General features: G+C 44.3%; 1 protein-coding gene across 12 annotated transcripts in view; it reads left to right on the top strand.

The window, feature by feature from the left end:
* Positions 1-27,117, top strand: part of DISP1 (dispatched RND transporter family member 1) — a 130,016-nt gene that overhangs the window by 93,343 nt on the left and 9,556 nt on the right. For 11 of the 12 annotated variants that reach the window (XM_034666568.1, XM_034666569.1, XM_011228898.3 and 8 more), the window contains 5 exons: positions 17,514-17,543; positions 23,202-23,325; positions 24,052-24,179; positions 24,689-24,786; positions 26,992-27,089. In XM_034666568.1, coding sequence (XP_034522459.1) covers positions 17,514-17,543; positions 23,202-23,325; positions 24,052-24,179; positions 24,689-24,786; positions 26,992-27,089 — 478 coding nt within the window. The remainder of the gene's footprint in view (positions 1-17,513; positions 17,544-23,201; positions 23,326-24,051; positions 24,180-24,688; positions 24,787-26,991; positions 27,090-27,117) is intronic. The other variant, XM_011228903.3, reaches the window with a different exon arrangement.

Raw genomic sequence — 27,117 nt, forward strand, 5'->3', positions numbered from 1 at the left:
CCATAAAAATGCATTTTTTTTTTTAAGCACAAACCAGATATCTAAACAGTTAGTTGATTTTTTGGATATGAACTACGCTGGGGCATAGCTGGAACTCAGTAAATATTTGTTGAGGCAATGATCACAAAACAGTAATTCTTGGAACATATTATATAATGAAAGTTCACAGAATTTAAACTTTTTAAGGAAACCTCATGAAGTTAGACCGGTCACTGGCATCAGGCACCGTGATGGTCTCAAAGGGTAGAGACGATTGGAGCAAACGCAGCTGCTCTCTGAGCACAGAGACAGAGTCTAGAGTCATGTGAGTCCCAGAGAGGGATTTGGGGGCCTTGCCTAAAATGCACACAGCCTGCAGCCCCGCCCCACAGGAGCAGGAGGCTTGGAGAGCTTGGGAGTGGGGGTCTGGAGGGGGTGGGAGTGGGGGCGTGGGGGGGTGGTGGCATGTGGCCTCCTTTGTCTGGAAAAGGACCCAGAGGAGGGGTGACAGCACGTTGTGCTGGGTGCATTCATCTCATGGGATCCTGGAAGCACAGCACGCTGTGATGGTCCAAGGAGACTGCTCCCCCAAGCAGCACATGCCCAATGCAGTGTGAGCGTCATAAAGAACTTACTGTCTAAGTACTCACACACAGCAGCTGTGCACTTCTCGTACCTTGGATTCACTACCTTTCCCTGGGCCTGCTGACCCGGGTTTTGGTACTCCTGTGTCTCTCCAGGGCCTAGCACCGTGCCTGGCATTTAGTAAACACTCAAATTAATTGTTTAACAGGCTAATAACCAATTGAGCATCCATCAAGTCCTTCTTGTGCAGAGCTTACTTTTATGATGTGATAATTTGATAATGAAAATCAGGAACCATTGGTCTAACGCAGTAAGATATTTTCCCAAATGATGGGGGAAGACACCACAGGTTCTTTTTCCCTAAAAACACTCTTATTACTGTTGTTTGGGTCTATTTGGGAGGATACTTCCTTCTGTTCTTTAAATCTCCCTGCAAATGCATTGGTTTCTGACTTTTAAAAAAAAAATTGGGGGCACCTGGGTGGCTCAGCTCAGTTGATTAAGTGTCTCTTGGTTTTGGCTCAGGTCATGATCTCGGTTGGGGTCCTTAGATCAAGCCCTGTGTCGGGCTCCATGCTCAGCGCAGAGTCGGCTTAAGATTCTCTCTCTCTCCCTTTGCCTCTCCCCCTGCTCTCTCTCCCTTCCTCTGTCTCTCAAATGAATAAATAAAATCACAGACTCATTCATAAGGAGCAAAGGGAAGACGTGTAGAGACCTGGGCCCTCATACAGTGCCCACGGTGCCATCAAACTTGATCCTGGAGCCCCTTTGAGAAAGTCAGGTGGGGCCAGGAGCCTTTGCTGTGGAAGTCAGCCAGGAATAACCTTTCTGTTTGCTTGGCTCCAGCCCCCTCCAGGATATTTGCAGGTCTCGTAAGAGTGACTTTTTAAAACTGGTGGATGAACCATAAATTCCTGAATTCTTTGTTCATATGTATTTTGTAAATTTAGAAAGCAGACTCAAATGAGAAGGTGCAGGTCCAGCTGTGATAGATCCCTTGTTCTACGTGGATTTGCGAGTTAGGTGGTTTGAACAGTCCAAGGCTCTGATCGTTACTGAGTAGTTTGAGGTTCAAGAATGATGCTTTCTCCAGGAATGTGAGCAGTACCACTTCTAAGCACTATTCTGTGTGTCTAGTAAGAAGCAAGGATTGACAGTTAGCACATTCATTCCTTCAGACCTTATTTGTGTGTCTGTGGTCGCCTGGCCCTGCCCACCTTCCCTTCCTGAGACACTGCTTTCATTATGCCTCTCGGCCCTGGCTCAGGGATCCTTCACGGTTTCCCCAAACTCCTTGACCTGGCATTGGAGTCGGGGAGGGAGCGTGTTTGCTGGAGGAAGGAAGGGCGGTAGTTCAGGGAAAAGTCTGTAGCCCTGGACAGGAACAAGGGTGACAGATCTCAGTGAGTGAGATGACTGTAACAGGTTTTCTTCCTGCCATTCAGCATTTTAAATAGAAATCTGGTTAATGATGGACTGGGTCTTTGTTCCCACTTACAGATAATTGAGACTTAGATCATTTTTGGGGTCCCAGCCAACACTAAATACCCTGGGTCTTTATTTTTTAGGTATTAGCCTAGGAGTTTTTAGTTGTCAGCCATTGACCACCATAGTGACCACCAGAGGAAAAAAAAAAAAGATGTCATTGTAAAGCAATTCCTAGGAGACATGCATTTAAATGTATTATCCGATTGTTAAAATGTCCCCCTCGCACACAGAGTAAAACCCCACCTTGAGCTCCACATTGTACTGATTCTTTTTCTTATTTTACTTTCTTACCCTCACCTTCTCCCAAAGCACATTCTACGCGAGCAGCATTCGCGTCTGGTGGGTATTTTGGCTTGAGGATTTTAGACTTCATTCCAGCATTCCATGCTCTTTAGTTAAGTTTAATAAGATTTTGCTGGCTTTCTGTGAGCTTTTCTTGGATCTCTTATTAGTGATTATTATTCACATCTTACTAAGAAAAGTATATGCTGTCCTCTTATTTAGCGTGTTTGGTGCGGGACTCACAGCAGTAGTCTGGCATGGAAAGGCTCACATTTAAGGGCAAGTGCTTTCTAATTTAGTGTAATGTTAACTATAACACATGGCACTGTTTGCTTTGTAACCTCCAGCTAAACTGTGCAGGTGTAACTTCACGGGCTGAGGAAGAATGTTTTCTCTTAACCAAAGCTAGTTTTCAGCCATTTAAAAATATTTGTAATGAACCAATTGTGCTTATCAGTGTTCTAATGTCTTTAAACAGTTTCCTTATTAAAACATAAGGCATTCTTGGATTCCTCTTTTGGGGTGTGCATTGCATGGGACCAGAGCCGTGTGGTATTTTGACCTTAGTTACTGCCCCTCCTCTTTCCCCCTTCTAAGTGGCAGAGACAAAATGTGTTTGAAAATGAATTTCCCACGCCCCACTTCCCTCACCTTTCAGTGAGCAGCCCAAGAGCTGCCTTTTAACTAGCAGTCTCTAAAGAGGAGATAATTAATTAATAATAGACGAGGAAGTGACATCCTTCCCCATCGTCCCCCAGTTTTGGCTAACACAATTCCTTTCTTGTTTACTGAAATGACTGGGGGAAAAATAGCATTATTTCTTGCTTGCTTCTCAGGACCAGGCTCTACTACTAAGAAATTTCTTTTTAACTTAAATTGGAACTCAAGCTGTTCCATGAAAGTGGGATTTGTTCCAGCTTATGGGGTTTTGAGTCTGAGTGGGACAGACAAGAGAATCACGTATATTATGCACAAAACGTACTTTTCTCTTGGAGCATCGCATGGAAATGCCTCCACTGTCACCAGGCTCGGTTACTATTGGAGGCCACTATTCTCTCACCCTTCCCTCTGCATCCCCACTGGACAGATGTCCGTAAGTGTCAGGTGTTCCTCTTCTGCCAGTTTTGATTAAGTTGGCCTAGGGATTTTTAAATATGTTCAAAATGCACATTTCTATCATTGTGTCTGCTGAATCTTTTATTACATCTCTGCAAAATTCTTAATGTCTCTGGGGGAAAACTGCAAATTATTTAACAGCTCAGTTGGAGGTGGGATTTTCTCAGCTGATCAGTAGCCACTAAATGCTTACCTGGGCTTTCAAGTGGGTAGAAGTGAAAGACAGCAAAGGAGATTCAGGATTCAGCAGCAAGATTGCCCATAACCAGACATTTTAGCAGTTCGGTCATTTCGAAAAACATGGTTTATTTTCTCCCGTAGGCTTGCATTTCCTGTCAGTCATAAAGCAAATATAAAACTTGTATGTTAAAAGTGTAGACATTCATTACTGAAGGTAGAAATGGTCATAATCAGGAGTCTAGATGTATCTTAGATGTAAATTCAACATGGTTTGAAATAGAATTTTAGTGTCACGTAGTTTACAAGTAAAATATTTTATTTTTCATTAGTTAAAATAACCAACCTAAGATTTTGTGTTTAAAAATCATGATTTAAAAGAAAAGCAATTCTTAATCATTGTGAATCAAGTCTATAAAACATAGAGTACACTCACGTGCATTTCATGGTGCCACCAAGGTGTGAAGATGGGAAGAAATGAAGATGGTGGTCAAGAGCCATGTCTCCCCTTCTCTGACCTGCAGATGTAGGCTCTGTGTGGAAATACAATCCGCTACTAATGACTTCTGTGTTAATGACCTCCTGGAATATGTCTGGACATGTGCACAATTAAGACTATTTAGTTTTCCATCTGCATTGCAATTTAGATTATATAACATTCAAATTATTTTTTATTCTGCTATCACATGACTATCTCCTTTATGTAATGTCATAACAAAATTACATTTCTGAGAATTTTAATAGTAAGCTTTATCACTGTTACAAATATTCTAAAGTAGTCCACAATAATGAATAGTGAGTAGTCTTGAGTAAATGCACGACTGAGTAAAATTCTGTGAGTTATGAGATGGGACGTGGTTGTGCATTGTACCTGTGTCTTTGGCAAAGAAGATGGATTTCAGTAGCATAAAGTCTCAAATTTATAACACTATTAATGGTTTTATCGAAACCCTTCCCGTATACCACCTTGTACTATATTTTACGCACGCTCTCTGATTTAATCCTGGAAACGGCCCAAGGAATTCAGAGCTGTTGCTCATCTCTGCTGCCAGATGAAACGATGAAGTGCCGTTTCAGAGACTAGGTGGCTACAAAGTGTGGGGCTTGGGGTGAGTCCTGGTCTCCGACTGCGAAGCTTTTCCTCTCCCGCTTCTGCTGCTGCAGCATCACAGAACAAGGTGTCTTAACGTCAGCGAGGTTCAAGACTCAGTTACTGCTGTGTCGCAACCTCCGTGCAGGCTCGCCCTTGAGATCACAGATGACATGCCGATGACTGGCCTCGGCTGCAGGAGGATTTCCAGGCCGGGAGGCAGAGAAGGCTCCTCACGTGCCTCTCGCACAGACCCAGAGAGTGGCCGCCTGATTTCCCTGCTGTCCGTATCCTGGGCACCCTGCACTCACACGCAGTGTTTTTGGAAATGCCAGTGGTAACGAGTAGATCTCGCAGGTTTTAAGGGCAACACGGCCTTTTTGGAGGATCTGTCTGGATGGGACCCTCTGCTTTAGATGTCAAGCTGCCCCCCACCCACCGAGGGTTCTTGCGCTCCAGACCTGCCTGCTGGGAGAAGCGCGTCCTCACTGCAAACCCTTGAGCACGCTTCTTCGTGCACCTCTCTCTCCAGTTTCCTCCTCTGGACTTAGCCTCAACCACTGGACGCGGGTGGCTCACCTGCTTCTTGAGAGAACAGCTGAGGCTTTTGCCACCAGCCACACGGAGTCCTGGGTCTGAATCCTGCCCTCCACTCACCGACTGTGCTAATTTGGGGGGTTATTATCCTTTCTGTGTCTCGGTTCCTCATCTCTAAAATCTCCACTTAACCTTTCAGGATTGTTTTCAGAATTAAATGTTTTACTATGTCAAGTGCTTGGGATGTCATGTTTGACACGTAGTGCAGTTCTGTGCATGTTAACTATTGCTATGTCTAGTGTGTAATTATCCTTCATGCCCGTGCTCTGTGTGACCTGCAGGCTGACTCTCCCCCGCCCCCTCTCCTGGTGATGCCCAGATCAGTGACCTCTTCCGACACACTCGTGTCCTTTCTTCTCCTGAGTTCTGTGGCTCTCGGTCCCCACTTACGACCCCTTCGTACACAGCTTCCTCTCCGTAGCCACCAAGTGCTTGTGCTTCTCCCGCGTGCTGTGACCTTTCTGCCCTCTCACTGCTCACTGAGCCCATCTTCCCTCTCTACATACCTTGTCACTGTGTTTTTTGGGGGATTTTTTGGTTTTTTTAAAGATTTTTTTTTTAATTTATTCATTTGTCAGAGAGAGAGAGAATGCGCACAAGCAGAGGGAGAAGCAGGCTCCCCGCCGAGCAAGGCGCCCAATGTGGGACTCGATCCCAGGACCCTGGGATCATGACCTGAGCCGAAGGCAGACGCTTTAACCAACTGAGCCACCCAGGCGTCCCTGTCACTGTGCTTTTCCTTCCCCCTCTTGCCTGTTAAAGATTTCAGATCCAGGGGGCCCCTGGGTGGCTCAGTTGGTGAAGCGTCTGCCTTTGGTTCAGGTCATGATCTCAGGGTCCTGGGATTGAGTCCGGCGTCGGGCTCCTTGCTCGATGAGGAGTCTGCTCCTCCCTCTGCCTCTGCTGCTGCCCCTGCTTGTGCTGTCTCTCTCATTCTGTCAGATGAATAAATAAAATCTTTTTTAAAAAAAATTTCAGATCCCCATTTCCTGCCTGTATCTCTCATGTGATGGATGTCTCTGTATTCACAGTAGCACGTGGGATGTCTTCCTTTGAATATTCTGCCAAAGTCTCAGAGGAGAGCACTTTGAAACCCTTAAACGGAAGCCCACGTACTTTGTTAATCAGACACTAGTGAGCGTAGCTTATTGTAACTAGGTATTATTGGTTCGGACAAGATTGTGAATTTTGGAAGAAACTAAAATGTCAGGAAACAGAATAATATGGATTTTTTTAAAATAACTTATTCAGAAGTAGCATAATGACAGAAAACTGAACCGAGAGTAGCCTTGCTGATGACGGTGTGTTGCTCATCAGAGGCAAAGGACCAGTGAAGACTCGGCTCTGAGCCAGCCACTGCAGTGTTACTAGGGCTTCATTTTTACGTATTTTCCTAAGTTTGAGCTAACCTGAATTTTATTCTAAGTTTGTCCTTAAACTTTTCTCTTTGGCTGTCTTTAAAAATAGGCAGTCCTTTAGGCAAAACTCACGTATGGTAACAGAAGGCCGAGCGCTGTTTACCTTTGGGGGTAGGATATGGTGGTTGATTGGAGGGGGCACCGGCGAGCCTCCTGGGCTGCTGGGGAGAGCCTGTATCCTGACCCGAGTGGTAGGTACACGGAGGTGTGCACGTATGAAAATCCATCAGGTCAAACACTTATACTTTGTGCCTCTTACTGACGAGCTGGGTGAAGTAGGAATGAGGTAAGGGGTTTGAAAAACTAAAATTTCCTTTCCTCGTTTTGGAACACAGGGACAATATTCCATTCATTCTTACATTCCTGGTGATGCTGTGGGAGAGGGTGGGAGGCAGGAGGAAGGTGGGGGGTGCTTTCTGCCGAGCCGTCTGTGTGTGTAGATCAGTGTTTTCCTGGATTTGAAGAGAGCACACCACGTGCTCAACAGCTGCATTTTTGTTCAGAAGCTGAAGCGGAGAGTCTTCTGTGACACGATTACACTCTTGCCTGGTTTGCTTTCCCACTGGCGTCTCTGTCAGCCGCCCATCTGTGCTGCTTGAGAGTACACACTGCTTCTGCCTTTTCCTACTCAACAAGTATGTAGCGAAATGGAGTTGCTAGGGTGGAGAAGACATTACAAAAGGAATGATTTAGTAATGCGGAGAAAATAAAGAGCCATCTGTGGGGAGACAGTAACGCATCTTTTCCATCCCTCTGCCAAAGGTCTTACGATAGAAGTAAGCCAAGGTTATAAAAAGACTTCAGTTTTCCATATGGAAGAGCCAGATTTAGGGCCAGGAAGAAGAAACAGAGAGGGTGTTTCTAACATATCTGACATGAGAGAGTCTATATACGTAAGCCTTTTCTTCCAAAATACCTCATCCTATGACATGAGTCAGGTTCGGGAAATTTACTGCACTCCATTGACTTAGAATGTGCGTTTACTTTGTGAGAAATCTCTTCGTATGAGGAAAGCACAGGGAAGTCTGGCTGTAATTCTGCCTTTGGGGCTCATGCCGTTATCCTGTTAGGAAGTTGTTCTGAGTGAGCTGAAGGCTTTTGAAATCTCCTTCAGGAACTAGTTCTGAACTGTAATCTGGGATGCGCACATTCCTGGAGAACCGAAGTCCTCTAGCTATCCCTGCTGTTCTCTCACTCACCAGAGTCATTGTGAAGTCATAGTTGCAGCAGTAACACCGTAAACCCATTAGTTCTCTAAAGGGAGTAGGATTTCCTGAAGCCAAAATAACTAAAACAAAGCAGTTCTGTATAAAGCTTGAATCTGTGGATCCACCCGGAAGATGAGACAGACCTCCGTATACACGAAACCTCACTGAAGTAAAACCTCTTGGTGATTCCATGGGCCCCTGACTTCCGCCCAGCTCCCATTCTCAAATGGGGCCAAGCATTTGCTTCTTCTGACAAAAGCCTGGAGGAAGTGGGAGGTGGTTTCCCAGCCCAGCATCCCTGGATCTGGCTAAGGGTGGGCGCCAACTTACTGAGAGATTCTTCCTCACTCGTGTAGCCTATAAAGGCCATCAGTCAGGAGCCACGGCTGTCACCATTGATGATGGACCCACGCAAACAACTGTACACATGGTGTCCAGGGGGTCTGGGGGCGTCGGGCGCACCGTGATCAGCTCACTGTCATCACATGTGTTTTATGAAAATGCACGCTTAGACCCTCGTCTCCCCCAAAAGCAGGGCTTTGCAGAAGAAGACAGCCAAAGCATCACAGAGTAATAGGGCTGGACTCGGTTACTCAGGGGAAATTGGGAAGAACACTGATATCTGGGTCAAAGGTCACTCTTCAGGGGTAAAAGTAGTTCCCCAAATTACAAAGGACAATTGCAAGTATGGAAATTTTTAAGATGCATGTCCAAAAATCATGTTAAAAACAGACCATTCCACAAGTAGGAAAAATAGTTTCCACAACTGTGATGTTTCATAGCCGTGAATAGGGTCTCATACGTGAGTAGGAGAGATGTGTGTGCACACACACATGCACTTGGACATGCCAAGGAGACAGGAGTGTGTGATTACAACTGCGTGTGTATATTAAATCAATGATGATAAATCCAATGGTATGCTATATGGCTATGACATGTCATGTTTTCAGAATGTTTTAATTACTTGGGAAAAGCTCATGATCTGAGGTGATGACATGCAGCCAGTGTTCCCTAACTGTGTGCATGTTCAACATGTAGATTTAGGCACAAAGGGGAAAAAACTGAAAAGAAGTAGATCGAAAAGAATGTAGAGGTTAGATCTTTATATTGAGAGTGTGGATGATTGCTTTTCCTGCATGATTTTCTGCATTTTCAGGCTTTAAAAAAATGAATGTGTTAGTTTTATAATCGGGAAACAAAACCAACATGAAAACAGAAAATATATCTCTCCCTTAAAGCTTTGCTTCTCCTCTGAAAGTTAACGTTCCAGGGCGCCTTGGTTTCTCAGTTGGTGAAGCATCTGCCTTCGGCTCAAATCATGATCTCAGGGTCATGGGATTGAGTCCCACGTCAGGCTCTCTGCTCAGTGGGGAGCCTGCTTCTCCCTCTGCCTCTATCCCTCCCCCCACTCGTGCTCTCTCTGTTTCTCTCAAATAAATAAAATCTTTTAAAAAATAGTTAAAGTTCCTATTTTAGAATGGGCAAAATTTATTAAGTGAAAAGCCCATCAAAGGTTAAGTTTTTTAAATAAAAAAATGAAGATTTTATGCTGCCTTTCCGTAATAGTAGGTGGGAGACTTGAGAGAGGGTTCTGGAAAACCTGAGCGCTCTTGCACATCTGCTGCACTGGGGACACCGCTGCCCTCGAGCGTCTGGGGTCCCTGCAGTCTCCCTGTGGCACCTGCCTGCTCAGGCGTGTTGTTGACCTCATGGTTCTCATCTGCACGCTTATCTGAAGCCAACAACGCGGGGAGCCCTCTTACAAAGCCCTTTTTAGCACTTTTGTCATTAAACCATTTATTTAGCCATTTAAAAATATCTGTCTCTCTTCGTTGTTCACATTAAGAGTCACCATTATTTTTAAAAACATTTTATTTCTTTTTTTTTTTTTTTAAGATTTTATTTATTTATTTGACAGAGATAGAGACATCCAGCAAGAGAGGGAACACAAGCAGGGGGAGTGGGAGAGGAAGAAGCAGGCTCATAGTAGAGGAGCCTGATGTGGGGCTCGATCCCATAACACTGGGATCACGCCCTGAGCCGAAAGCAGATGCTTAACCACTGTGCCACCCAGGAGCCCCTTAAAAACATTTTAAAACATGAGTTCTTCCCTCCCTTGTGAAGGATGGTTTCTATTGATTATTCACATGAAGTATTTCAGCTTAGAATTTTGATTAGGGGCGCCTGGCTTTCCAGCTGTTGCCGTGGTTTGGCGTTCAGATACCCAGACGGTGATCCGTATGATCTGACGCTCCACAGATTACAGTAGAATTTCAGAGCAGGAAAGGACCTTAGAAATTATTTAATCCAGCTCTGTTTATTGTGCGTATGAAGAGGCTGAAGCCAGAGAGCTTGGGGCCCACGGTTAGCACCCCATTTGTCACAGGCTTCCTGACCTGTCATCGTGGTCTTCTTGTTACACCATCCTCAAAATACACGTCCAAACTCTGTTCTGTGGTGTTTGGGTATCATTGGCATAGAGTCTCCACCACTTGAGTTGAACACAGTGGCCCAGAAGCTTCTGCCTAGCGGCCATGGCGCCTCTCACTGCGGCCTGAGAACAGGTGGGTCCTGCCATGCCGGGGTCTTCCTCATGTTTCCTCAGAAAATTCCCATTTGTTCTCAGTTGAATTCTTTTCAGCTTAGTTGATTTTTTTTTAACCTTGGACTTCCAGCTGAGAAGAAATCTCTTTCCTATCAGTATTATTTTTACAAAAGCTGACCTTGTTCGAGTTTTGCTTTGATCTTTATTTATTAGATCTTTTGGCAGTGGAGTTACATAAATTTAGTTTCTAAGTTAGAGGATAAATATGAGCAAATTTAGTTAAGAAAGCTCCGTTTCTCTATATACTGGTGTTCTTGAAAGCATAACTAAAGAATTTCTGTGGATGGCGAGGACCGGCCTGTCCTCCTGGCCAGTGCAATGAAGACGTCACAACAGCTGCGAGGTATAGGTTACACTCTCGCAATTCATTTTGATACAGTGGATTTTTATTATTTTTTTAACTCCCCCTCAAATTTTTTTTTTAATAGCAGGTGTGACTTTTAACCTTCTGCACTCAAACTTGTGCGATAGAGTAATTTGGTAGGGGCAATGTAATCTGAAATATGTGGGAAATAAATTTTAAGAAAGGTTAATGATGTCTCTTGTAATTTTGAGCTCAAATAATAGTTTTTATGGTGAACCAAATATGGACAAGTCAAACTCAAAACTGGAGACCAGGAAAACTTGGAGGGAGAAGGTGACCGACAGGTGAGTGAAGGACATTTGTGCTTCTGCTGTGGTCTCAGTCTCACCCGGGAGGGCCCTGTCCTCACAGTAAACCCGGCGACTTCGACTTAAATTCAGATATCCCTTCACGGAGGTCGTGATTCACGTACATGCTCTTATTTATGTAATTTGTACAGTTTGTAGTGAAAATGCTCAATGATTTTACTTTCTTATAGATAAGATCCCTAAAATTTTGAAAGTGAGAAGTGTTTGTGTGTCTTGCTTAATTAGAGTAATGAAACATATTTGTTGAACCAAGCTCGACATCAGTCTCAAAAACGTGCTTATGAAACTGTGCCCTCAACCTCCAGACCAATCTCTCAGACAGCCTCTTTGTCCAGATTGTCACTGACTTCACTTCTGTGGGCCCTCCTGCTATTTTTAGTTCATTCTGTAAAGATGTTCAGTGTAGTTTTAGGCATTTCCAATTGACCTTCAAGGACATCATCGTATATGAATGTTGAACAACAGCGAGTGTGGAAGTGTGTTCTGTGGTACGTAGGACAGATCAACCGGCTTTAGTCATTTCACCAGAATGTTTTCTGGTCGTACCATATATATTTATGAAAGTACATACTAATCATTTTTATTCCCGTATTCGTAAGATTCTCAGAGTCTCTGTGGTTCATTAAAGGGAGACAGAAGTCATTCCATGTCTTCCTCCCAGCACCGTGCTCCGGACCATGCACTAGCTCCCACCCTGGGCTCCCTGTGTCTTTAGTGCTTCTCTTGTGGTTCTGTCCCCGTGACGTGGCTCAGTCTGTTCGGGAAGGTCCTGCACGATGTGTGAAGTTTGCTCTCCGAGCCCTACCTGCCCTCCAAGACCTCACTCACATTTTGCTCCTCGTGCCCAGCTCAGTGCTACTCTCTGGATAACTCCGTCCTCATCCTATCTCCCTGTTCCCCGTCCACTCCATGTTTGCACCATACCTTTAAATTCTGCTGCTTTTCTTGTAGTATTCTCTGTTTTTGTCTGGACATCACATTTTCCTGGCAAACTGCCCAAAGCAGTGGCCCCGGCTCGGATTGTGTAGGTCCTGCCCCGAGGCTACTGAAGCCGGTCCCTGGTGAGGAGCCTGGGACCCTGTTTCCATTAAGCCACCAGGGGATTCATTCCAGTGATGATCAGATTACTCATCACTTAAACTGTGCAGTAAATGTTTGAATTGAGCAGAACTATCAACTTTGTATTAAATGGATTTTAAGTTCTTTGAAAATTATGATCTGTGTGTAGTGTTACTTCTTTTCATCTAGTTTATAGTCAGGATTCCGTATCATTGAGAGAAATTTTCAAATAAAATACTTAAGTTATAAGTACTTAAATGAGTACGTACATAATTTCTCTTTATAAAAATTCTTTCACTTCTGTTTAATTATACAACTAATTCACAAATACATTCTCATGAATTCAAAAATACAAAGTAAAACTCATCCTTGATTCTTTCCCCCTGGATAAAGAGGGTTACTGATTTGCCGAGTTCCCCTAAATGTTTTAAATACATTTACATATTTAGGGGACTGACTCTTGGTTTCAGCTCAGGTTGTGATCTCAGGGTCTTGAGATCAAATTCTGTGTGGGGCTCCGTGCTCAGCAGGGAGTCTGCTTGAGATTCTCTCTTGCTCTGCCCTCCCTTCACCCCCCGCCCCCGTGTGTGCTGGTGTGTGCCTGTTCGTGCTCTCTCGCAGATAAAGAAAAAAAGAAAAACTTTTTTAAAAAAGACAATTTCCTCTTACTCAAGCATTTAATTTAATGTGTGCTAAATGTCTTCGTTAGCATTTTCTGAAGTGCTTGGTGTCTGTGAGATGCTCTTTAAACGCTAGTCCTCATGGCTGCCAGCCCTTTTGTCCTCCCACTTGGTTCATTTTGTGCTTTGTGTGGTAGTCAGGACTCCTCGGTGGTTAACAGCACCAGGCATGAGATGACCTGCTCATAGAGGGGTCCAGCGAGCGTTCAGAACACGCATCACCAGAGCACACCCAGCTCTGGTGCGTGAATGGAGGATGAAAGGCTGGCCTACAGGGTGCTCATTTCATCTTCACGACAGCCCCCAAGGGTCTCCATGACGATCCACGCAAATACTGGAGGACAAAGAATGCTTTTGTTTTTGTTGGAAGTCTTTTAAGAATGCTCATCAGGGTGTGGATTCTTTACTTTCAGACACTTTCTTCCTCACATACCAGCACTGAACTGAAAAGTTTTTATTTGCAGACTGCCCTTTTACAAAAAGGCAATATGGCACAATCCAGTGGGACAATTGAGACAAAAAAGTGCTACTTTAGGCACTTTCTTACTTAAATTTGGCTACAGCCATGGAGCAGAAAGTATATTTCCTTCAAAGCATATTCATTGTTCAGAAATATACGAAGCTATGTCCATGTTAACCAGACTTGTGACGATAGTGCAGTGAATCCAAATATTGATCATTAGGTTGTGCTCCTGAAACTAATATTATATGTCAGTTATACCTCAGTTTTTTAAAAAAGAAGGAATGGAACAGAATGGAGAGCCCAGAAATAAACTGAAGCTTATTTATAGTTAGTTAGTCTGACAAAGGAGACAAGAACCTCCAGTGGGGAAAAGACTGTCTCTTCAACAAATGGTGCTGGGAAAACTGGTCAGCTACATGTAGACGAATGAAACGGGACCACTTTCTTACACCATACACAAAAATAAACTCAAAATGGATTCAGAACCTAAATGTGAGACCTGCAACCATCAAAATCCTAAAAGAAACCATTAGCAGTAAGCTCTTTGACATCAGCGTTAGCAGCATTTTTCTAGGTATGTCTCCTGAGGCAAGGGAAACAAAAGCAAAAGCAAACTATTAGGATTACACCAAAATAAAAAGCTTTTGCCCAGCAAAGGAAACCATCAACAAAATGACAAGGCAATCTACTGAATGGGAGAAGATATTTGCAAATGATACATTTGATAAGGGGTTAATATCCAGAATATATGAAGAACTTATACAACTCAGTGCCAAGAAAATCCCAAATAATTCAATTTAAAAAATGGGTAGAGGACCTGAGTAGACATTTTTCCAAAGAAGACATGCAGATGGCCAGCAGACACATGAGAAGATTCTCAGCATCACTCACCATCAGGGAAATACAAATCAAAACCACAATGTGATATCACCTCACACCTGTCAGAATGGCCAAAATCAACAACTGAGAGATAACAGGTCTTGGTGAGATGCAGAGAAAGAGGAATCCTCATGCACTGCTGGTGGGAATGGAAACTGGTTCCTCAGAGAGTTAAAAGTAGAGCTACACTGCGATCCAGTAACCGCACTGCTGGGTATTTACCCAAAGCAAATGAAAACACTGATTTAAAGGGAAACATGCACCCCATGTTTGTAGCAGCCAAGATATGGAAGCAACCCAGGTGTCCATTGATTGATGAATGGATAAAAAATATGCTGTAGTGGGGCTCCTGGCTGGCTCGGTCAGTAGGGCATATGACTCTTGATCTCAGGGGTGTGAGTTCAAGCTAGGTCCACATTGGGTGTAGAGATTACTCAAAAAAGAAATAAAATACTGCAGTTTAAAAAAATAATTTAAAAAAGATGTGTTATACACACACACACACACAGGAATATTACTTAGCTGTAAAAGGTGAAATCTTGCTATTTGTAATGAAGTGGATGGAGCTAGAGGGTGTTATACTAAGTGACATAAGTCAGGCAGAGAAAGACAAATACTGTATGATTTTGTGGAATCTAAAACACAAAACGAGCAGAAACAGATCCATGAATACAGAGGACAGGTTGGTGGTTGCAGAGGGGAGGGCGGAGAAGGACGGGTGGAGGGGAGAGGGAGGTGCAGCCTCCAGGAATGGGATGAACAAGTCCCGGGAGGAAGGGCGCAGCGCGGGGAACAGGCAGTGGTGTTGTCACAGTAAAGTGTGGTGAACAGCAGCCACACCCATGTGACCGCAGTTTAAGGCACATACTTGTCCCCTCACTGTGCTGTGTGCCTCACGCTAACATCACAGCGTGTGTCAGCTACACTTTAATTTAAAAAATAAAAAGAAATATACAGTTTTCCCCCCATAGCTTTGATTTTCCCAACTGCTAAAAAGAATGACTTGGAATTTGTGAAACCTGACGCTGTCTCTTTGTAAATTGTGATATTCCTGCAGCTCTGTCAACAAGAGCGCTCTGGATGGGCGGATGGCATGTTCGTGGTTTCCTAATCCCATTTTCCTCACCCTGCAATCTCCCACTCCCTCCCAAACATTGTTACAAAAGAGAAAATGCAAGGGAAACAAAGAAACACCATTTGTAGCTTTTCCACATTTTTTTGTTTCTTGTTAACTTTCCTCTCATGCTTCTTTTTTTCTATTACCTTTCGTAAAGACTTCCCCCCCCCCCCCCGCCCCGTACCTCCCTCCTCCTGTCCTGAGAACTTCGTGGGCTCATTAGTTGTGCCCTTGACTGAGGGATGTGCACAGGGCACAGTTGGTTGGTGGTTCCGGTCCCAGAGCCACGGTCCCCAGCTGTTCTTGTTCTCAGGTGTGAGGTGTCGGCAGCCTGCTCCCAATTTCGAGGAGTTACAAACTTACAAAGTTTTCTTACGCAGATTGGAGCTTTGCGTATAAAATGTCGCTGTCACCCACGCGCACAGAAGTGTGTTCTGGAGCTGGTCCTCTGGGAACGGTGCACGGCCCAAGCTCATCTCTGGGACTGCGTCACAAAGCAAATCCCATCTGCTTTGGGGTTTTTTTCCGTGTTGAAAGAGGCTAAAAACCTAACCAAGAACAGGGAACAAAGATGTTCCCACCTGAGATTATTTCTGTTTGTTTGGATTTTGGCATGAGTTTTGACCATATGGTATTCAAGGTGCATGAACTGTGGAAAAGACTATTTCGCTCTGTAGTAGAGATTAGAATTGTTTGTTTTCAGAGTTGTTATTTATCAACCCAGGACCGAGGTTAGGTGAAAAATCATGCTGCAGGTTGTATTAGATAGAGATTAAAAGCAGCAAATCGGAAAGATTTTCCAGATGGAGGAAGACGGCTTCTGGTGGATGGAAGTGCTGTGGGCTCCTTGCTGGTGCTCTGTGGTGAGAGGTGGCCGGGCACCATCGCCGATGGAGAGTCAGATGGGCCTCCTGTCTACCTGTCGTTGTATCGTTTCAGACATCTGTTTGTTGTGTCAAAGGGATTTCACGTGTCCCCAACAGGTATCTTTGTGGTAACCCGTTTTCCTTATGCAACAGATGTGGCCTTTTCTACTTTCCCACATATCACACAGAATGAAGTCTTTATTTGAGCAGAAAGAATGTGATGAGTCTGTGGGTGTTTCTGACTCTAGGGAGTGAACTAGTCATAGATCCATGAATGTATCTGTTAAAAAAAAAAAGTGGGGGTGAGTAGGAAGAAAGAGAATATTTACATTTGTTATGACCCAAAATGTATATAATATCATTTCTTTGCAGCTGCTGAGTACGATCTGCCCCAGAGTCATGGCTCTGAGGGTCACGTTAGACCTAAAGACAACAAAGTCTGTTAGGTTCTTATGGAAATTCAGGAGGTGGTTTTGAGGGTGTATGACTTGAACACTGAGTAAAATATGAAGGGTTCAGGTACAAGTTAAGTGATTTGCTTCTTGGTTCGGCGCCTTACTCGCCCACTCTGTGAAAGTACGTTTTCTCTTCACGCTCGTTAGTAGCTTTATCACGGCTGTTCAGGTAGCATATTCTTTAAAAACCAGTCTGTGGAGGCACCAAAACCACCAACCTGTACACTTTAAATGGATTAATGGTATGGTTTGTGTGTTATAGCTCAATAAAACTTTAAAAACAAATGTGTAATTATATTGAAAATACAGTGTTCTGGTTTTGGGTAGACTTACCCCCCAAATTAAGTATTCTTCATAACTTCTAGAGTAGCAGCATTTTTAACGAAAGCCCCTTTTGAGCCCTTCACCCACTCCATGGTGTTGCTCCTTTCCTCCGTGCGCTCGGCGCCCCGCCGGCTGCGTGTGCGAGGGTCCACGGCATCCACGCGCGTCTGCCCCGAGCGTCTGACAAGTGTGCTTACCAAGCCTGTGCATGCCAGCTCTGCCTATTTTTGTAATTGTGTCATTTAATTCAATTTTAAAATAATCCATTTGTATGTCCACGTCCTGGGCAACCACTCTGGCACCCCCACCCCGGTGCACTGGGGCTCCACCTGCATCTCCGCCTTCCCGCGTGCACCTGCTTGGGAGGGTTAACGAGGAAGATGCTAAGAGCACATAAAAAGCCTTAATTTTATAATGCTTGTTTCTAATTGGTTTTCCTTTGCTCTTTTTCAGACCATGCAGACCTTTCAAGTTGCCAAGAAGGTAAAGTAATCCGTATCATCTCATTAATGAAGTTACTTGCGCACTTTCCTCTTGGGTACTTTCTTCACATTTTGCTGCTGTGTCTGCCTCCCTCGTTCGTATTTTTATGAAGGAAAAGTACCTTTTCCCTGACTTGGCTGCTTGAGTAATCATCTCTCCCCCAAAGAGGGTTTGAGATGAAGGTAGATTTTTAGTCTTTAGATTCTGTTTGTGTTTAACCATTTATATTGGCTCCTTCCTGCAGCGGATTCTTTCCTTCCTGTGTTATTTGCTGAAGACAGAGTCACTGCTCTGCCATCTGCCATGAGTTGAGTTTGTAGCCCTTTATTTCAGGGGTTGTCTGTGTTTCTTCCCCAAAATGTGGTTACTGTATTAAAATGGAGGTATTCTTTTATGTGGAAATTTTGAAGTTTTATTTTTTCAGTCGAAAAGCAAAATTTTAAAGGGATAAGTGTTTCTTTTTTTTTTTAAAAGATTTTTTTATTTATTTATGTGACAGAGACAGAGATAGAGACAGCCAGCGAGAGAGGGAACACAAGCAGGGGGAGTGGGAGAGGAAGAAGCAGGCTCATAGCGGAGGAGCCTGATATGGGGCTCGATCCCACAACGCCAGGATCACGCCCTGAGCTGAAGGCAGACGCTTAACCACTGTGCCACCCAGGCACCCCAGGGATAAGTGTTTCTTAAAGAAAGCCTGGTCTCATGGGTGCTGTAGGCAACTAAGCGGTCTTTGAAACTCACCTGCTAGAGAAGCGCTGATGACTGAAGCCTTTGCCTCTCTTTCCAATATAATTACTACATAAATTTTCATTCGTAAGTTCCCTTTCCACTTAAAAATTATTTATTTTTTTAAATTGTGCTACAATACACACAGCATAAAATCCGCCATTTTAACCGAGTGTGAGTTCATGCTCTACGGTGCCAAGTTTGAGTTTCTGTGCGGCTTGGCCACAGTCACCTCCAGAATTACCTTCGTCCTGCAAAATGGAGACTCTGTCCCTGCTAAACAGCCACTACCTGTTCCTCCTACCCCCAGCCCCTGGTGCCACCATCTACTTTCCCCTCTGTGAATTGGACCCCGCCAACACCTCCATGAGTGCAGCCCCCCCCCCCCCCCCGACTGGGTGGTTCCACTCAGCAGGATGCCCTCCAGGCTCGTCCCTGCAGTGGCAGAGCGTCCTTCTTTTTGAAGGCTGTCCATTGTCTGGATAGACTGTGTTTATGGCAAGAGATAAAGGAAGAGGTTATACAAGTAAATGTGGCATGTTAGGAAAATGAATTTCCATTTTTCTACAAATAATAGAGCCCTCTCTAATGATAAGACTTCTGCATTTTGAAGACATTCATTCATACATATTTTTTTCTGTTATTAAATTGGTGTTTTTACAAGTCCTAATGTCTTCTTTTCAGCACATACACATACAAATACAACTTCTTCAAAAAAGCCTTTCCTGATTCCCTTCCCCTCGCTGGAAGTAATCTCTGTTGAATTCACAAAGTATTTATCTGTATCCCTCTAAAAACACATACTTCTTTACCTGGTTTTGTAAGTATTTGTAAAGTTGTCTGATTTTCTGTATCAGGTTCCATGTCCCTTAAGGGCGAGATTTGTGTCTGCCCTGTTTTTATTCCCAGACACCCGCACCCTTATTCTGTGATGCTAATGACATTGACTTTATTACTTCCAAACAAAGAGTTCTGTATCCTGTGTTCTTCTAGGAAGTTCCGCAAGCTTCAGTCAGTCCTCCCACTAAATTGATAGCCAATGCCACTGGGAAAAATATGATTAATAACGTTTTGAAATGCTTGCCCTTAAAGGACAACGGGAATAAGGAAAGGAGAAACAGAAGGGAAAAAAACAAGGAAAAAGAGATTTTCAGGAAGAAAGGGTAGTAACTAAAGTGTTAAATACCACTCAGTTCAGGGAGAATGAAAACCAAGAGAGCTTGTCTGTTGGCTTTGGCAGGTTCAAGAGAGCATAGCCGGGCAGCAAGGGGTTACGGGTTGGGTGTTCAGTCAGGAAGGGGGGCCTGGGTCCAGGGCACTCAAACTGTGTGAAGCCCAGCTCTTTGCTCCGAGGGAAGGGAGAAAGGAGAGCCTGTTTCCAGAGGGGCCGGGAAGGGCAGAGGAAAACAGCTTTGTGAGCTAAGAGAGGAAAATGCCCTGTGGAGGCCCATTGTGGTACAAATGGCCTATTTAGAACTGGCCCCCACACTCACCTTGGCGCTCGAGCAAAAATTAACCCTGAAAGACGCTTCTTGCCTTTGTTCGGACAGTTACTTCTGCTCTTGTCCCAGGCTAAGCCCGGCAGTAAGGTGGCTGGGATCTCTGAAGGTGTGGGTGGGATACTCGTGAAAACTGCAGTGTGCAGACAGCCTGAGCCGGGACACCGGCCACATGCCTGCACGGATCCCCAGCTCAGCCGCAACACATGTCCTGCACCCTGCCGCTTCCGTGTCCCCGTGCTGTAGAAGGGAGTACCTCCGATCCGTTTCCTCTCTGGGACTTAGCGTCCTGCAGGGCCTCAGGGTAGAACTCCTCCCGGTCACTGGCCGGGAAACCCTGGTACAGAGGCCGACAGGATTTGTAGTTATGCTGTGGTGTTGTCTAGAGGTTTCCAGAATGAGAGCGGACACAAGGACAGGACAGGACTACGTGACATGCAGGAGGTCTTATCCCAGTCAAAGCAGTGGGCCTTTTGACGCATCTGCTCCTGGACACGTGATTCACTTCTCAGAAACGTAATGTGCAGATACTTACTTCTTTTCACTTAGGTACAATATAGGTCTTGAACCCAGACTCACTAAGAGTGGAATTAGTGAAAAATGTAACAATGACATTTATAGGCCATATTTAATTTCCTTTGCTTCTCTGGTTTTCCTGCTTCATTAGATTTTTATCTTAATATTACAACATTGTCTGGGTTTCATATTGTACATGAGACTTCTGTTTCCCACGTGGTGCCCACGGCTGATCGACATCCAGCGCAGGCAGCAGAAATGCGGTATCGAGGAGAGACCCTTGTGGACCTCCCCCCGCTAAGCTCAGCGTGGTCACTCCTTGAAGTGTAACACTGTCTCTGGGAGAGGTTCCACCGTGAGACAGGCGCTGCGGGAGGAGGGAGTCATAGCACCGTGACGCTCAAGGGGTTTGGAAAAGCGTGCGGCAATCACTAAGGCCGTGAAGTTTCCTTGTGGAGTCTGGGCACACACATGGCCTAGGCAGGGCTGTAAAATCAAAACCAAATGTGTTCAAGGGAAGAAAAAGCAATGATTGAAGGGGGTGTTAAGGTTGCATGTGTGTGCCGACTTTTCAAGAACACAAAACAGAAAGTCACTATCTGGGGAAATTAACCCACAGAGAGAAAAAGAAGCACTTGGGGGCCTACTGCCCTCTGTTGATAGCACCTTTGTATGTAAGAATGCAGAACTTGTGGTCAATTTGGAAGAAAATTGATCCATTTGAAATAAAGTGCAGGGAGTAATTATCTAAGCCTGGGGCCATTTTCATTTCGCAGCACTGATATCTTCAAAGTCTAAAATGTAAAGGACTCTTTTTAAGGCTGAAGCCAGGAACAGAAAGTCTCAAGTGTGCTGTTGACAAAGGACTAGATTGCTTCCACACTAGTTGACAAAGGACTAGATTGCTTCCACACTGTTGACAAAGGACTAGATTGCTTCCACACTAGTTGCTTTCATCCTGAGTTTGCATTTGGTGGAGGGGGAAACAGAGTCAAGGGGAGACTGTCAGCACGGGGTGTGTTCTGGAACAGTGTGTGCATTTGAACAAGCCCAATCAGTGTCTGTGATTTATATGTTTTCGTTACATTCAGAATAACGTTCCAAGGATCATTCCATCTTATCTAGCATAATTTTTCCCGAGTGAGTTATTAAATTCAGGATTTGCAGGCTTGTGAGTAATGCTCTGACTTGGAGGCCTGTGCACATTGATGGTTTTGCATCGTGAAATGAACTGTTAGTGTGGCTTAGAAATTCAGCATACAATGTGAATTTGGGGGAGCGTACACTTGTGGCAAGTCGACTTAGTCCTGATGTCTTTTGTTTCTCTCGTGTCTAGGGCAAGAGGTGATATCACAGTGGTTAGGAGGCCCCTCTCTAGAGCCAGACGACCAGGATTCCTATTTGTGACTTTTTTATTGGGCTATAACTGGCATACAGCATTATGTTAGTTTCGGGTACAGCACGTGATGATTCAGTATTTGTACATATTGTGAAATGTCACCCCAGCAAGTCTGCGTCGTACCCGCCACCGCACAGGGGTGCGGAATTTTGTTTTCTTGTGATGAGATCCCTTAAGATCTACTTAATCAGCCACTTTCACACATGCAGTCCGGTGTTGCTAACTGTAGTCAGCAGGCTGTGTGCTGCATCCCAGGACACATGCTGGGCCAGCTCTGTGGCTCGGAGCACAGATCCAAACTGTGCCTCAGTGCGTCTTAGAAAGCCCTGAGAATTAAGTGAGGTGATCTGTGTAACGCGTAGGAACGACGGGTAAGTGCAAGAGATCATTCTTCCTCCTGAGACTACCTTCAGAAGAACAACACTGAAAAATCCCATGCGAGTGTTCCCTTAAAGCATAATTATGCTGTATTTTAATTTCCATATTAAAATTTCATTTGAAGTAAATGCCCCCAGAAAGCCAGATCTGTGGTGTTGTGTGAGCAGAATGGAAACATGAGCAGCCTTGTCTTGGAGACAAACAGCAGCCTCTCTGAGTAACATTTAGAGCCACCAGCTTCATTAAACCCCTGGTCTGACTTGGAGAAATAACCCACAAACATAGGAGTAAGGAGCCAGAAACAGCCATCACAGAGGTCAAGGGAGCTAACACTGTGGAGGATTTGAGAGTAATTGTCCCCAAGTGAAATGCTTCTTTTTTCTTGAATAAAAATTCAAGAAACCTGAAGTTAGCAAGATACATTTTTGAATTTTAGAAGAATTCTGTTCAGTCAACTCCTGTTGAGCACAGAGTTCATTCACATCAAGATCTGCAAGTGTCACGACAGTGTGACCCAGGATCTTACAGAAGGGAGGGGCGCCCCGAAGAAAGGACTCCACCCTGGGGCAGGATTGGTACCAGGGAGGGGAAACCAAGGCCCAGCTGCTGAGATTGGTTGGAGAGTGAAGGGAGGGGCGGGTACTCACAGGGCGCCTTCTGAAAGGTGCTGTTCCAGGTCCCAGTACTGCAGTAAACAAATCTAGGAAACAAGCACCCTCTCTCCTGGAACTCAGACAGATGTGTTCATTATAGTTTCAGCAGGAAGGAAAGGGGCAGGTTTGTGGGAAGTTTTTGGTTTGGTTATTCTCAGGATGGCTACATGAGCCTGTTTGTGGGCTGAGTTCTTCTCCAAGAACTGACAGAGTACAAGGATGGAGAAAAGTTCCAGAAGAGGCTGCAGGAGGATGGGTCCTCGGTTCAAGTACGTTTTCTCCCCACGTGGGGGTGTAGATTGTAACTCTTCTCTCCGGGAACAGACGTAGATGTGAAGTGCTATCTGTCTTATCATCTCACTGCATCTTTGATTGAGAAACTGCTGGACTAGGTCTGAACTAGAGGATTGAACACATTGCTCTCTTGGGCAGCAAAGCCTCTTGTGGCTTCTAAGCGGCCTCCTGTGTGCTCCTCTCTGCTCTGCAGCTACGCGTCCCTGATAGCTGACTGGCCCGTGGTGGTGCTGGGTATGTGCACTGTGTTCATCGTCATCTGCGCCTTGGTTGGGGTGTTAGTGCCCGAGCTTCCCGACTTCTCTGATCCACTGCTGGTAAGGAAAATTCAGCCCGTCCAATTTCTGTAGCTGAAAATTCAGTATTTCAATACATGTAACATTATATAATTCAGTATTCCGTTTCTTTTAAAACCTTCTCAAGCCATCAGGAGTATGCAGCTCTCTTTCTAAAAAGTAAACCCGTGCCATCCTATTTTGGGGTTCTTCAGAGGTCAGGGAACTTGCTCGTCATTACAGACGTGGAAATTTTGCTTCTTGGCTCCCACATTTAAGCTAAAAGGCAATAAAATGGAGAATCTGCATTCCATAAAAATATTTTCATAAAGTCTTTAAGACTGAATGTCTCTTTATTCTTCCCCAGAGAAGTGAAAGGAATTTCAGAGATGGCAGGGTCTGTTTTTAAACAAATGTCCCAGTAATATGCTGTAACGTGTATGACATAATTTGATTTCACCATAATTTTTTATAACATCAAAGTAAGTATTTGTTAATTGCTTAGGTATGATTTTGAAAGAGAAGCTTCAGGTACGATTATTCCTCTTTGCTGAGACGGGTCACACACCAGAGAACCAAACTGCTTGTCGTCGTGAAAGGTGGCCGCCATCTTGGTCAGTGCTGTTCATACCCAGGGTAGCTGCGAGGAGTGCCTGCGCTTCCTGTTGAAAGCCACACGTCGCCCCAGCATTGCTTTCCCAACCTGCTGTAACCATTCATAGCCTGAAGAGAAGTGCACTAATGGGAATTTGTAATATTTTGTCTCAGGGTTTTGAGCCAAGAGGGACTGCGATAGGCCAGAGACTGGTCACGTGGAATAACATGGTGAAAAATACAGGATACAAAGCAACATTAGCAAATTATCCTTTTAAATATGCAGATGAACAAGCCAAAAGGTAATTGTTTATTAACTTTTACACAAAACATTGCTTGATGAATTCCACTATTAAGGATTGCCTGAGCAAGATGATTAAATGCAAGTGTGTGGCTCAAAATCTTTGCCACTGAATTTGTTTACATTCTCGTTGTCTTTTAAGATTTTGTTGTACTGAGGTAAAAAAGTGAGGGCTTGGGGTTCTTTTTCTTTTATACCAGTGTGGAAATTAATGTTGGTTGCTTATAATTAATCCTTTTAATTTCAAGTAGGTCGTGGCAGGGGTATACCGTTACTGGTATGCTTATTGGCCTTGAAATAGCTAGTACTTTATTTATTGTTATGTTTTTATGATTGCATTATGGTTGACACACATAGTTTAGTGTCGGGTGTATAAGACAATTCGACAAGTCTGCACCCTACACCGTGCTCGCCTCTGTCTGCCGCCGTGCAACACTGTTAAATTGTTGACCACATTCCCTGTGCTGTCGCAAGTGCTTTATTGAAGATCACATTGTCGTTCCATTTCAGCCATCGGGATGATAGATGGTCAGAGGATCATTATGAAAGAGAGAAAAGAGAAGTTGACTGGAACTTCCACAAAGACAGCTTTTTCTGCGACGTTCCGAGTGAGTGTCATCCTGAGTGAACAGCCCCTTGGGGCTTCTTGCACTCAAGATGGAGCACAAGGAAATCGAGACCGGTGGGAGGATGTGCTGGGCACTGACACAGATTTTAGATGATTTAACTTGTAGTTTGACTTCTCAAGGTCAGTCAGCCACTAATCTGAATTTATTTACCTGAGATTGAGTTAGACTCAGTTTTAAGGAAGATAAAAAATATTAAAAAAAAAAAACTTGACCTTGCCACAAATTTCAAGTCATTTTAAATTTCTTACATTATTTAAAAATATATTCTCAGTGAAGTAACAAGTACATATTTTTGGATTGAACCCTAAAATAATCTATTATCAGAAATAAACTTTTTAAGTTTTGTTTCATTCAGAAAGCATATATAATAGCCTTCTCTGTGCCTGCTTTGTTATTAGGCATTAGGGATAGAAAGATGAACAGAATACAGTCCAGAGGCCCATGGCTGGAGTGCCTCGGCGGCCAGCCCATCACGTGAACACATCAGACATCTAGACATGATGTCACATCGTGGAGCACAAGGAGCTGCCATTTAGCTCCACAGAATGTGGCCTTGAAGAAATGAGGGCCCAGATGTGTATGAACTTCCTGAGGTCAGGAATCCAGAGTTTAACGTAGCATCGCTAGGTCTCCAGACACTGGCAGCAGGTTCACTAACCAGCATCTGCTGTGGGGTAGAGCGCGGCCTCAGGGACACTGGTGCACGTGGAGGTCCAGCTAGCCTAGTCCAGCTTAGCCATAGAGAGCAGGTGTGAGGACCTACAGCTTCTCCTTCAGTGAATCTTCACACCAGTGCTCTTTTGAATTCAGCTTTTTAAAATTGTTGTTGAAAATCCCCCTAAAATGTGTATTTTCCTCTCTTGTTAGAGGACCTCACCGGACCTCTGATTAGATCTAGCCAAGCCTGAGGCTCTTTACTTGGGATACTTCCACTGTGCAGTAACTGAGAGACGGAAAGGAGGAGAATAGGGAGAATTTTGTCCTGGTCCCAGGAAGGAACACACGTGTCTTTTTCTGTGTCTTATTAGAAAATTTGAGCTCTAGTTGAATGTCCTGGCTGGTTTCTCTCTCTCAGCGTGGCACTGTAGATTTCTGAACCAACATCTGTTGGTTAATATTGGAACCAGGACGAACATTAGCAAATTCGTGACATGTGGCCACGTCTGTCCCCGCAGCCCACACACAACACTCATCCCCTCAGCCACGGCTCGCCTTGAGGAAAGCCGTCCCTGTTCCGCTCCGAGGAGGAAATGTTTGTTCCATGGGCTTGTTGTACTCTTCGAAATTAGTCAACATACGATAATGGTCATTTGGTGAAGAGAAGGCCTTACTAAAGAAAACTTCATAATCATGAATAAAAGCTCATGTTATAAAGCTTTATTCATAAATTTGTAGATTTGTTTTCTTTGTCAGCACACGATTAGGCATTTTAGATAAGAAGGTGCGTCCCCTCTGTTTCATCGTACAGGAGCAGAAGCAGCGCTGATCGCTCTTTCTTCCTTTGTTCTCACACCTGTTTGAGAGAGACATGCTTACAGATGAGGGGCCAAGGCTCAGAGGAGCTGCTCGTCCCCAGAGCTGGGGCCACTTCTGACCCCAGAGTCGGGCTCACCTATCCCACAGCTGGCCTGTGTTAGTGTGATTATCACAGCATTTATGCTAGACTCTGGTGGACCAGAGAGACCACAGACCCAGCCAGAACGTGGAGTATGTCTGCCACCCTGGCCCACTTTTGGTACCTGGTTGGCTGTTTTTAGTGCTTTTAAACCAATCACCTACCATCTTTCCTCCTTAGTTAGCCGCCCAAGAGAACACCCACTATTGATATTCCCTAATGTATCCTTCTTGGGTTTTACACCCCATTCTGGTGACGTGTTTCGAAATTAAGAGGGAAGTGTTCGATTAATTTTGTACTGAGTGTTCTTACGGATTACTGTTCCTAATCACAGTCTGATCAGAAATAGATCTGAGTTTTCAGATGTCTTGAATAGACAAAGGCTTTGAGCAGAAACAATATTATAGCATTGCTTTATTTTTTTTCCTCCTAGAATTTATCAAGGAAAGGATCCCTGCTGCTAATGACTTGTCCCTGTGCTTCCCCAGTTTGAGTTGCTCCTGAATGCTGAGTCTGATGAAAGAAATGGACAATTATAAACCTTTTTCTTTTCTTTTTCATGTCACCAGGTGACCGATATTCCAGAGTAGTATTTACTTCAGCTGGAGGGGAGACACTATGGAATTTACCTGCCATTAAATCAATGTGCAATGTAGATAATTCAAGGGTATGTAAAGAAAAACTGATAATGTGTT

Source organism: Ailuropoda melanoleuca, chromosome 8 (genome assembly GCF_002007445.2).
Source record: "Ailuropoda melanoleuca isolate Jingjing chromosome 8, ASM200744v2, whole genome shotgun sequence".
Lineage (NCBI taxonomy): Eukaryota > Metazoa > Chordata > Mammalia > Carnivora > Ursidae > Ailuropoda > Ailuropoda melanoleuca.